We start from the raw sequence: 13,657 nt of genomic DNA on the forward strand, positions 1-13,657 counted from the left end.
GGTGATTTAGGTAATTAGATCAGGAATTGGCTGGCGGATAGGAGACAGAGGGTGGTGGTTGATGGCAAGTATTCATCATGGAGTTCAGTTACGAGTGGTGTGCCTCAGGGATCTGTTTTGGGGCCACTGCTGTTTGTAATTTTTATAAATGATCTGGATGAGGGTATAGTTGGATGGATTAGTAAATTTGCTGATGACACCAAAGTCGGAGGTGTGGTAGATAGTGAGGAAGAGTGTCTTAGTTTACAGGGGGACTTGGACAAGTTGCAGAGCTGGGCCTAGAGGTGGCGGATGGAGTTTAATGTGGAAAAGTGTGAGGTAATTCACTTTGGCAGGAATAACAGATGTGTAGAGTATAGGGCTAACGGTAGGACTCTGAATAGGGTGGATGAACAGAGGGATCTAGGTGTATGTGTACATAGATCCCTGAAAGTTGAGAATCAAGTAGATAGGGTTGTTAGGAAGGCATACAGTGTCTTGGCGTTTATTGGTAGGGGGATTGAATTTAGGAGCCGCAGCGTCATGTTGCAACTGTACAAGACTCTGGTGCGGCCGCACTTGGAGTATTGTGTGCAGTTCTGGTCCCCACATTATAGGAAGGATGTGGAGGCTTTGGAGAGGGTGCAGAGGAGGTTTATCAGGATGTTGCCTGGTATGGAGGGGAGGTCCTATGAGGAGAGACTGAGGGATTTGAGGTTGTTTTCGTTAGAAAGAAGGCAGCTAAGAGGGGACCTTATTGAAACATATAAGATGATTAGAGGTTTAGATAGGGTGGACAGTGATAGCCTTTTTCCTCGGATGGAGAAAGCTAGCACGAGGGGGCATAGCTTTAAATTAAGGGGTGGTAGTTATAGGACGGATGTCAGGGGTAGGTTCTTTACCCAGAGGGTGGTGAGGGATTGGAATGCCCTGCCTGCTGCAGTTGTAAATGTGCCTAGTTTGGGGGCGTTTAAGAGATCCATGGATAAGTTTATGGATGGAAAGAGTTTGGTTTAGGTTAGAGGGTCATTGCTTTTTAACTGGTCGGCGCAACATCGTGGGCCAAAGGGCCTGTTCTGCGCTGTAATGTTCTATGTTCTATGATGTCGGCATTTGAGAAGTTATTAAAAGTGTGGTGTCAAAATTGGGGTCAACAGCAATCAGTGGAAAAGGCTCAAATGGCCAAAGTTAAGCCTAGCACCATGTTTGTGTGTGATCATTAACTTCAGATCAAGGACATCGCTCAGGAGTTCCTCAGAGTAATGTCCTAAGCCTGACTATCTTCATCAGTCACCTTCCCTCCATCATATTGCCAGATATGGGAATGTTTGCTAATGATTGCACAATGTTCACCACCAGTGCTGACTCCTCAGATACTAAAGTGCCCATATGCAGCAAGACATCGACAATATCCGGGCTTGGGCTGACAAGTGGCAAGTAACATTCATGCCACACAAGTACCAGACAATTAACCATCTCCAACAACCTTGATTCTACCATTTCCTCTTGATATTCAATGCAATTACCATCATTCAGTCCCCCTATAGGAACAGCCAAGGGTTACCATTGACCTTCTGTTCTTATGTTCTTATGACCTGAAACTGGACTGAACCAGACATATAAATATCTACACCATCTACAAAGTACAGATCAGGAGTGTGATGGGATACAAACCACTTGCCTAGATGAGTGCAGCTCCAACAATATTTAAGAAGATAAAAACAACCTGCTTGACTGGCAGACCCATCTACTATCTTCGGCATACTCCACTAATAATGCACAGTGGCAACCGTACCTATCATGTACCTGATGCATGGCAAGAACTCACCAATGCTCCTTCAATGATACTTTCCAATCCCAACATCACCAAGGATAAAAGCAGCAGACCCCCGCCTGTAAGTTCCCCTCCAAGGCACTCACTATCCTGACTTGGAATTTTACTGTCATTCCTTCACTGTCACTGGGTCAAAATCCTGGAACTCCCTCCCTGACTGGACTTACACCATATGTAATGCTGCAGTCCAAGAAGGCAAAAGAGAAAATACTGAAAAATCTCAGCAGGTCTGGCAGCATCTGTAAGGAGAGAAGAGGGGTTTTGAGTCCAGACAACCCTTTGTCAAACCAGATCCTTGAGGGAAATTAATGATGGGCAGTGAAAATGATGTCCTCGCTGCTTATTCTGTGAAAGAATATACAATAAAATATATATGTATGTTCAAAATGCAGCTTGGACGATTGCTGAGATTAGACATTTTACAATCAATCAGCTTCTGTTGGTGACACAATCCTGACAACCCTGAATTATACAAGTGAACTGAGGCACATTGGCTTCTTGCCCAGGTTATCCACCTGTCCAGCCTAGCCCTGGTCAATCCTTCTGACCTTTCCTGTAACTCCAGCTCTTTGTTCTTGTAAACTGGATCCACAGAACCATAGAACCCTACAGTGCAGAAAGAGGCCCTTCGGCCCATCATGTCTGCACCGAACGCAACCCCATCCAGGCCCTACCCCCATATCCCTACATATTATACCCACTAATCTATGCACCCCTGGACACTAAGGGGCAATTTCTTAGCACGGCCAATTAACCTAACCCGCACAATCTTTGGACTGTGGGAGGAAGCCAGAGCACCCAGAGGAAACTGACGCAGGCACGAGGAGAACGTGCAAACTCCACACAGACAGTGACCCAAGCCGGGGATCGAACCCAGGAGCCTGGAGCTGTGAAGCAGCAGTGCTAACCACTGTGCTACCGTGCCACCCACGGTAGCACAGCTCCGATTGGAGCTCCTGGCACTGGAGATCTGCTGACCATCTGATTGAGCAGTAGATCTTAGAGGTGCTGCTTTTGGCCCTCATGGAGGATAGAGTCTTGCCTTAAAGCAATTAAAACCCCTCCAAGGATTAAACAACTGTGAGGCAATCTGCTGGAGTGGGGGCTGGCTCACTCGCAGGAAGCAGCTGGTGGGGATCTGACATCCTGTTAACGTCCAGCCCACTTTATTCCCCAAATGGACTGTGTACTATTCTATACAGGCCTGAACGAACTTCAAACCTGTTAAATTCACAACTTCAGTAAACCATACACCTGTACTCTGACTACCAGTTATATTCAGGATGTGGTTTGAGATTAAATTAACATTTGTTACATTCTGACCCTCAGGTTATAATGAACGTGCCCTGGTCTCCTCATTGTACTCATGACCGATGCTATGATTTTGTGAAACTTGCAGAGATTTGTGACTTTTTAGTTGTGTTGCCCTCTGATTTTAACTTGAGAATGGGGGATGATTGTTTTGCAAGAGCAAGTGTTCCCTATGACCAGACTTATGCAGGTATGTCCATTAAACATTTTAATTAATGCACTCTCTGGCTTATATCAAAATGAGCCTAATAGAGTCATATTTTTGTCCATTTAGGTCTTGCTGCTCACATCAGACTGGGTATTGATTCCAGAAAACTCCTAACAGGAGTTCCATGGTTTGGTTATAACTATCCTTGCATACATTTCTCTGAGGTAAGGACAAATGATTAATTTTCAATGCACAAGAAATGAGAGTGAATTCAGTTCATCTGAAACACACACCTCAGACATGTTAATTGGTGACGGTGACGAGATGGTAATTTCAGTAGGTTAGTGTCCCAGAGGCTGAGGCTATTACTCTCGGGGCTTGGGTCCAAATCCCACCAAGGTTTTTGATAGAACTTAAATTCAGTAACATTTGGAACTGAAAGCCAGTCTCAGTAATGGTGACCATTAAACGATTTCTGATTGCTCTAAAAGCTATTTGCTTTACTAAACTCCCTCAGGGAAGGAAATCGGCCATCCTCTACGTGCCTGCAGATCCACAGCAATGTCATTGATTCCTAAAGCTCTCTGCAAAGGCCCAGTAAGCCACACAGTTCAAGGAACAAATGGGAACAAACGCTGGCCTTGCCAGTGATGCTTGCACCTGTGAAGGAATGGAATATCCTGTCGATTCAGAACATCTAATTGCATTTTGGAAGAGCCTTTTTTTTGCATTATTTCACGGAGACGTCCTCTTCAATGCATTCTCTCATAAGAACATAAGAAATAGGAGCAGGAGTCGGCCATCTAGCCCCTCGAGCCTGCCCCGCCATTCAATAAGATCATGGCTGATCTGTCGTGTCTCAGTTCCACATTCCCGCCCTCTCCCCATAACCCTTAATCCCCTTGCCTATCAAAAACCTATCAACCTGCGTCTTAAAAATATTGAGCGAGGTAGCCTCCACCACTTCAACGGGCAGAGAATTCCAGAGATTCACCACCCTTTGAGTGAAGAAGTTCCTCCTCAACTCCGTTCTAAACCACCCCCCCTTTATCTTGAGGCTGTGCTTTATCTCAGACTGCAAATCTCAGATTTTTTTCCCCCAAAAACAAACATTTACACATCAAATAAGAGAAATATAGGCTCTGGAATAGAAAATTCAATCTCTGAGTATTTTCTGCCAATCAATTTGATGCTTGCTTATGTTCTTATGTTCTATTTCTTATGTTCTTATGTAGATTTCTGATAGACAGGGGAATTAAGGGTTATGGGGAGAAAGCAGGAAAGTGGAACTGATCCACTTCAGATCAGCCATGATCTTATTGAATGGCGGGGCAGGCTCGAGGGGCTAGATGGCCTACTCCTGCTCCTATTTCTTATGTTCTTATGTTCTTGCTGATCTGAATTCCTTTTGCCGATATTGATTCAATAATTCTTTATACTTGTAACCAACAATAATCAATCCAGCTCAGATTTGAAATTTTCCATTGACTTTTTTCTATCATAGCCTGTACATGGGGAGATCAGTTGGGGGCTACTTGTTTTTTTTGATCTTGACAGAGCAACTATATTCATGAGTATTATCCTTCTCTTTACCAGCCTGGCAGGTGCAAATTGAAAGAGTATCACGTTGGAGAATCTCGTTGCAGTTCTTCTGTTGCGAAGCCGATTCTGTACAAACATATCATGGAGATACTGCCCAAATCTGTTACTGGCAGACTTTGGGATGATAATTCCAAATCCCCATATTTTGTGTACAAGGTAAGATTTGCAATCAAAGAACATTGGAGGCATGTGTATTTTAAATTTAGAACATAGAACATAGAACATTACAGCGCAGAACAGGCCCTTCGGCCCACGATGTTGCGCCGACCAGTTAAAAAGCAATGACCCTCTAACCTAAACCAATCCCTTTCCATCCTTAAACCTATCCACAGATCTCTTAAACGCCCCCAAACTAGGCGCATTTACAACTGCAGCAGGCAGGGCATTCCAATCCCTCACCACCCTCTGGGTAAAGAACCTACCCCTGACATCCGTCCTATAACTACCACCCCTTAATTTAAAGCTATGCCCCCTCGTGCTAGCTTTCTCCATCTGAGGAAAAAGGCTATCACTATCCACCCTATCTAAACCTCTAATCATCTTATACGTTTCAATAAGGTCCCCTCGTAGCCGCCTTCTTTCTAACGAAAACAACCTCAAATCCCTCAGTCTCTTCTCATAGGACCTCCCCTTCATACCAGGCAACATCCTGGTAAACCTCCTCTGCACCCTCTCCAAAGCCTCCACATCCTTCCTATAATGTGGGGACCAGAACTGCACACAATACTCCAAGTGCGGCCGCACCAGAGTTTTGTACAGTTGCAACATGACGCTGTGGCTCCTAAATTCAATCCCCCTACCAATAAACGCCAAGACACTGTATGCCTTCCTAACAACCTTATCTACTTGATTCCCAACTTTCAGGGATCTATGTACACATACACCTAGATCCCTCTGTTCATCCACCCTATTCAGAGTCCTACCGTTAGCCCTATACTCTACACATCTGTTATTCCTGCCAAAGTGAATTACCTCACACTTTTCCGCATTAAACTCCATCCTCCACCTCTCGGCCCAGCTCTGCAACTTGTCCAAGTCTCCCTGTAGACTAAGACACCCTTCCTCACTATCTACCACACCTCCGACTTTGGTGTCATCAGCAAATTTACTAATCCACCCAACTATACCCTCATCCAGATCATATATAAAAATTACAAACAGCAGTGGCCCCAAAACAGATCCCTGAGGCACACCACTCGTAACTGAACTCCATGATGAATACTTGCCATCAACCACCACCCTCTGTCTCCTATCCGCCAGCCAATTCCTGATCCAATTACCTAAATCACCCTCAATCCCGTACATCTGCATTTTCTGCAGAAGCCTTCCATGGTGAACCTTATCAAACGCCTTACTAAAGTCCATATATACCACATCAACTGCCTTACCCCCATCCACCTCTTTGGTCACTTTCTCAAAAAACTCAATAAGGTTAGTAAGGCACGACCTACCCTCCACAAAACCATGCTGACTATCTCCAATCAATTCATTACTCTCTAAATAACTATAAATCCTATCCCTATCCTATAACATATAAAATGATTTTTTCTAAAACCTTGCCCACAACAGAAGTAAGACTCACCAGTCTATAATTCCCGAGGAAGTCTCTGTTCCCCTTCTTAAACAATGGGACAACATTCGTTATCCTCCAATCTTCTGGCACTATACCTGTGACCAACGACGACCTGAAGATCAGAGCCAGAGGCTCTGCAATCACCTCTCTTGCCTCCCAGAGAATCCTAGGGTAAATCCCGTCCGGCCCAGGGGACTTATCTATTTTCAAACCCTCAAGAATATCCAGCACATCCTCCTTATCAACTGCAATACTGTCCAGTTTACAACCCTGTAACCCAGTGTTCTCCACAGCTACATTTATGTCCCCCTGCGTGAACACCAAAGAGAAATATTGGTTCAATGCCTCTCCAATCTCTTCCGGTTCCACACATAACTTCCCACTGCTGTCTCTAACTGGCCCTAATCTTGCCCTAACCAATCTTCTGTTCTTAACATATCTATAGAACGCCTTAGGATTCTCCTTAATCCTATCAGCCAAAGTCTTCTCATGTCCTCTTTTAGCCCTTCTTAACTCACTATTTAACTCCCTCCTAGCCAATCTAAAGCTTTCTAGTGCACTACCTGAGCCCTCAAGTCTCATCCTGACATAAGCCTCCTTTTTCTTTTTAACCAGCGAATCAACTTTTTTAGTGCACCACGGTTCCCTAGCTCAACGAATTCCTCCTTGCCTGACAGGGACATACATATCAAGGACTCGCAGTAGCTGCTCCTTGAAGAAACTCCACATTTCGGACGTTCCCAGACCCTGTAGTCTCCTAGTCCAACCTATGCTTCCTAATTCTCTCCTAATAGCCTCATAATTACCCTTCCCCCAGCTAAAACTACTGACCCGAGGTTCATGCCTGTCCCTTTCCATCACTAAGGTGAACGTAACCGAATTGTGGCCACTATCACCAAAATGCACACCAACTTCCAAGCCTAGCACCTGGTCCGGCTCATTTCCCAGCACCAAATCCAATATAGCCTCACCTCTAGTTGGCCTATCTACATACTGAGTCAAAAAACCTTCCCGCACGCTTTGTACAAAAACTGACCCCTCTAACGAGATAGAGCTATAGCTATTCCAATCAATATTAGTAAAGTTAAAGTCCCCCATAACAATTACCCTATTACTTTCACTCCTATCCAGGATCGTCTCCGCAATCCTTTCCTCAACCTCTCTAGAACTTTTAGGAGGTCTATAAAAGACTCCCAAGAGGGTGACCTCTCCTCTCCTATTTCTAATCTCAGCCCATACTACCTCAACAGACAAGTCCTCATCAAACTTCCTCTCTGACACTGTGATACAATCCTTGACTAATAATGCTACCCCTCCTCCCCTTCTACCTCCTTCTCTACTCCGACTAAAGCATTTGAACCCCGGAACCTGCAACAACCATTCCTGTCCCTGCTCTATCCATGTCTCTGAAATGGCCACAACATCAAAAATTTGTTCGAATGGGAGCACTGCAGTGTTGCATGATTCCATATTTGCTGTGTATAGGGTTCAGCAAAGTTCAGGATGTTCAATTTGTACAGTGGAAACATAGAACATAGAACACAGAAAAACTACAACACAAACAGGCCCTTTGGCCAACAAGATGCGCTGATCATATCCCTACCTATAACCCTCAATCCCATTAAATCCCATGTACTCATCCAGAAGTCTTTTAAAAGACCCCAACGGGTTCGCCTCCACCACCACCGAGGGCAGCCGATTCCACTCACCCACCACCCTCTGAGTGAAAAACTTACCCCTGACATCTCCTCTGTACTTGCTCCCCAGCACCTTAAACCTCTGTTCTTTCGTAGCGACCATTTCAGCCCTGGGAAAAAGCCTCTTGAGAATCCACCCTATCTATTCCTCTCAACATCTTAAAAACCTCGATCAGGTCGCCTCTCATCCTTCGTCTTTCCAGGGAGAAAAGACCGAGCCCCCTCAACCTATCGTCATAAGGCATGCCTCCCAATCCAGGCAACATCCTTGTAAATCTCCTCTGCCCCCTTTCAATAGCTTCCACATCCTTCTTGTAGTGAGGCGACCAGAACTGCGCACAGTACTCCGAGTGGGGTCTGACCAGGAAAATGTGTGTAACTGGAAAATTGATAGGAAAATGGGAGCTGACAAACAAAGGACCCAAACCAGTTTAGTTTTTTTAAAGCATTAAACTAATCTCCCGTCCATCCTCTCTGTTCAAAAGCACTTCGTTAACTGGACGGTGTGTTGGAATATTCTGAGGTTGTAAAAGGTGCTACTGAAATGCACATGCAAATCGAGAAATGCAAAAACGATTGGCTGAATGGACCATTATTTTCCTATGGTCAGTTTTTGTTTTGTTCAGGGTCTTCATATATGCAGCCAATGTGTAAAACTATCGATCAGAGAAAGCAGACACAGCGGATTATTACCAGGTTGGGGAATATATTTACTCTTTAATCATGAGGGTGAGGTGCCTGAAGATTGGAGAGTGGCAAATGTTGTGCCTTTGTTTAAAAAGGGCTGCAGGGAAAAACCTGGGAACTACAGGCCAGTGAGCCTCACATCTGTGGTGGGTAAATTGTAAGTTATTTTGAGAGATAGGATCTACAGTCATTTAGAGACACAAGTACTAATTAGGGACAGTCAGCATTGCTTTATGAATGGAAAATCGTGTCTCACAAATTTAAGTTTTTTGAAGGGATAAGCAAGAAGGTAGATGAGGGCAGTGCAGTTGATGTTGTCTACATAGACTTTAGCAAGGCCTTTGACAAGGTACCGCATGGTAGGTTGTTGCATAAGGTTAAATCTCATGGGATCCAGGGTGAGGTATCTAAGTGGATACAAAATTGCCTTCTTAACAGAAGCCAGAGGGTGGTTGTAGAGAATTGTTTTTCAAACTGGAGGTGTATGACCAGTAGTCTGCCTCTGGGATCAGTGCTGGCTCCACTGTTAATTTGTCATTTATATTAATGATTTGGATGAGAATATAGGAGGCATTGTTAGTATGTTTGCAGATGACACTAAGATTGGTGGCATAGTGGACAGTGAAGAAAGTTATCTCCAATTGCAACGGGATCTTGATCAATTGGGCCTGTGGGCTGACGAATGACAGATGGAGTTTAATTTAGACAAATGAGAGGTGATGCACTTTGGGTAGATTGAACCAGGGCAGGATTTACTCAGTTAATGATAGGGCATCGGGGAGAGTTACAGAACAAAGAGATCTAGGGGTACATGTTCATAGCTCCTTGAAAGTGGAGTCACAGGTGGACAGAATGGTGAAGAAGGCATTCAGCATGCTTAGTTTCTTTGGTCAGAACATTGAATATATGAGTTGAGACGTCTTGTTGAAGTTGTACAAAGCATTAGTAAGGCCACACTTGGAATACTGTGTGCAATTCTGGTCACCCTATTATAGAAAGGATATTATCAAACTAGAAAGAGTGCAGAAAAGATTCACTTGGATGCTACCAAGACTTGATGGATTGAGCTATCATGAGAGGCTGGATAGACTGGGACTTTTCCTCTGCAGCTTAGGAGGCTAAGGGGTGATCTTATAGAGGTCTATAAAATAATGAGGGGTACCAATCAGCTAGATAGTCAATATCTTTTCACAAAGGTAGGAGAGTCTAAAACTAGAGAGCATAGGTTTAAGGTGAGAAGGGAGAGATACAAAAGTGCCCATGGGGGCAATTGTTTCACACACAGGGTGGTGAGTGTCTGGAACAAGCTGCCAGAGGTAGTAGTAGAGGTAGGTACAATTTGGTCTTTTAAAAAGCATTTAGATAGTTACATGGGTACGATGGGTATAGAGGGATATGGGGCAAATGCAGGCAATTGGGATTAGCTTAGGGTTTGAAAAAGGGCAGCATGGACAAGTTGGACTGAAGGATCTGCTTCCATGCTGTAAACTTCTATGATAGTATGAGGAATGAATTGGCCATGACAGACTGGGAAACATCACTGAAAGGGAAGACAATGGACAGGCAATAGCAAGCAATTAAAGAACTAATAGATGAACTCCAGAAGTTGTTTGTTCCTGCTTGGCGCAAGAGTGGTGAGGGAATTGTGGCCAATGATGGCTTACAAAGGAAATTAAAGATAGTATCGGATTCAAGGAAAAAAACATACAATTTGGCAAGAAAAAGCAATAGGTCTGAGGAACAGTTTGAAGTTCAGCATAGGAAGACAAAGGGATTGATTAGGAAAGGAAAAATGGAGTATGAAAGTAAGCTAGCAGGGAACATAAAACTGACTGTAAAAGCTTCTATAGATACGTAAAGCAAAAAAGGATTGACAAAAACAAATGTAGGCCCGTTACAGTCAGAAACAGGAGAATTCATAACAGGGAATAAGGAAATGGATGAGGAATTGAATTTGTACTTTCTTCAGTCTTCATAAAGGAAGACATGAATAATAGACCGGAAGTGCTGAGAGAAAAAAGTTTTATTGATGAGCTGAATGAAAGTAACATTAGCAGACAAATGGTTTTGGGGAAATTGATGGGATTGAAGTTGGATAAATCTCCAGGTCCTGATAATCTTCATCCCAGAGTAGTTAAGGAAGTGGCCCTTAAAAGTAGAAATAGTGGATCCATTAGTAGTTATCATCCAAAATTCTTTGGATTCTGGAATAGTTCGTACAGATTGGAGGGTAGCTAATATAAACCCGCTGTTCAAAAAGGGAGGTAGAGAGAAAGTAGGGAACTATAGGCAGTGAGCCTAATGTCAGTATTGGGGAAGTTGCTAGAGTCTATTACCAAGGATTTCATAACTTGACATTTGGAAGACAATGGTATAGTCAGACAAAGCCAGCATTGATTTATAAAAGGGAAATCATGATTGATGAATCTATTGGAAATTTTTGAGGATGTAACGAGTAGAGGTGACTGAGGAGAACCAGTGGATGTGGTTTATTTGGACTTTCAGAAGGCTTTCAACAAAGTCTCACATAATAGACTACTATGTAAAGTTAAAACACATACGATTGCAGGTAATGTCTTGAGATGGATAGAAAGCTGGTTAGCAGATAAGAAGCAAAGAGTTGGCATAAATGGGTCTTTTTCTGATTGGCAGTCAGTAACTAGTGGAGTTCTTCAGGGATCTGTGCTAGGACCCCAAATGTTCACATTGTATATTAATGATTTGAAAGAGGGAACTGAATGTATTATCTCCAAATTTGCAGATGATACAAAGTTGGGGGCGAGGGTGAGCTATGAGGGGGATACATAGATGCTTCAGTGTGAGTTGGACAGGCTGAGTGTGTGGGCATCTGCATGGCAGATGCAGTATAATGTGAATAAATGAGAGGTTATCCATTTTGGTAACAATAATAGGAAGTTGGATTATTACTTCAATGAGTGTAAATTGAAAGAATTGGATACTCAATGAGACCTTGTTGTCCTTGTGCATCAGTTGCTGAAAGTAAGCAACAGCTACAATAGGCAGTAAAAAAGGCAAGTGGTAGGTTGGCCTTCATGGTGAGAGGATTTGAGTGTAAGAATAAGGATGTTTTGCTGTGATTGTACAGGGCGTTGCTGGGGCCACACCTGGAGTATTGTGTGCAGTTTTGGTGCCCTTATCTGAGGAAGGATGTCCTTGCTATAGACGGAGTACGGCGAAGGTTTACCAGGCTGGTTCCTGGCATGGCAGGTTTGTCATATGAGGAGGGACTAAGTCGGTTAGGATTATATTCACTGGAGTTTAGAAGAGCGAGAGGGGATCTCATAGAAACTTATAAAATTCTAACAGGGTTAGACAGGGTGGATTCAGAAAGGATTCTTAGGGCTAATGGGATCAAGGATATGATGGGAAGGGGGATCAGGATATTGAATTTGATGATGAGCCATAATCAAGATGAATGGTGGAGTAGGCTTGAAGGGCCAAATGACCTACCCCTGCTTCTTGTTTCTATATTTTTATGGTACATGTTCGTACCAATGACATAGTAAAAGAGGGATGAGGTCTTGCATCAAAAATCTGCAGCGCCAGGAATAGACTAATAAACAGGGCTTCTCTGGCTGTAATCTCTGGATTACAAATGGTGCCTTGTGTTAGTAAATAAATAGGAGAATCCAGCAGATTTTTTTGATGGGGTGGAGGTCGGGGATGTTGCTAGTCCTTTTGGGAGGAAGATCTGTATGAGTTTGTTTTGATTCTTTTTCATTTTGAAATTCCTGTTTGTACAGCTCAGGAACTAACTCATACGCACTAAGAATAGCTTCCCTTACTACACCATTGTGTACTAATATCTCTTCCAATAATGATGCATATTCTCATTAGCTTTATGTTATTTACTTTATAAATATAACATCCATATTTGTTTTGGCCTTTCCATCCGTTTAGCTGCCTATTTAAAAGAAATAAAGAATGCTTCATAGAATGTAGAACAGTACAGCACAGTACAGGCACTTCTGCCCTCGAAGTTGAGCCGAGCTATGTCTGAACCCAAGATCAAGCTATCCCACTCCCTATCATTCTGGTGTATTCCATGTGCCTGTCTGATAACCACCTGAAAGTTCCTAAAGTGTCCGACTCCACTATCACGGCAGGCAGTGCATTCCACACCCCAACCATGCTGAGGAAAGAAGCTAAATCAGACATCCCTCCTACATCTCCCACCATAAACCTTCTAGTTGTGCCCCCTAGTAATAGCTACATCCACCCGAGGAAATAGTCTCTGAACGTCCACTCTATCTACCCCTCTCATCATCTTATAAACTTCTTATGAGGGCGTTGAATGAATATTTTTATTCGGTGTTTACCGGGGAAAGGGGCCATGTTTTTGAGGGTGAGTATGATACAGACTGATAGGATGGAGGATGGAGTCAGACCACGGCATCACACAACCCTGCCACAGCAACCTTTGCAAGACGTGCCGGATCATCAACACGGATGCCATCATCTCACGTGAGAACACATCCACCAGGTACACGGTACGTACTCTTGCAACTCGGCCAACGTTGTCTACCTGATACGCTGCAGGAAAGGATGGCCTGAGGCACGGTACATTGGGGGAGACCATGCAGACGCTACAACAACGGATAAATGAACACCGCTCGACAATCACCAGGCAGGGTTGTTCTGTTCCTGTTGGGGAACACTTCAGCGGTTAAGGGGCACTGGGCCCCTGATCTTCGGGTAAGCGTTCTCCAAGGTGGCGTTCATGACGCACGACAGTGCAGACACGCTGAGCAGAGAATGACAGCCAAATTCTGCACACATAAGGACGGCCTCAACCGGGATCTTGG

The 13,657-nt window shown here is 43.8% G+C and overlaps 1 protein-coding gene across 1 annotated transcript in view; it reads left to right on the top strand.

The window, feature by feature from the left end:
• LOC145348254 (di-N-acetylchitobiase-like) overlaps positions 1–13,657 on the top strand; it is a 59,290-nt gene that overhangs the window by 29,968 nt on the left and 15,665 nt on the right. The window contains exons 5-7 of the mRNA XM_080196455.1: positions 3,143–3,314; positions 3,399–3,496; positions 4,869–5,030. Of these exons, the coding sequence (XP_080052581.1) occupies positions 3,143–3,314; positions 3,399–3,496; positions 4,869–5,030 (432 nt within the window). The remainder of the gene's footprint in view (positions 1–3,142; positions 3,315–3,398; positions 3,497–4,868; positions 5,031–13,657) is intronic.

The sequence above is a fragment of the Carcharhinus amblyrhynchos genome, chromosome 9 (assembly GCF_965287045.1).
Source record: "Carcharhinus amblyrhynchos chromosome 9, sCarAmb.v2.hapA, whole genome shotgun sequence".
In the NCBI taxonomy this organism is placed as follows: Eukaryota; Metazoa; Chordata; class Chondrichthyes; order Carcharhiniformes; family Carcharhinidae; genus Carcharhinus; species Carcharhinus amblyrhynchos.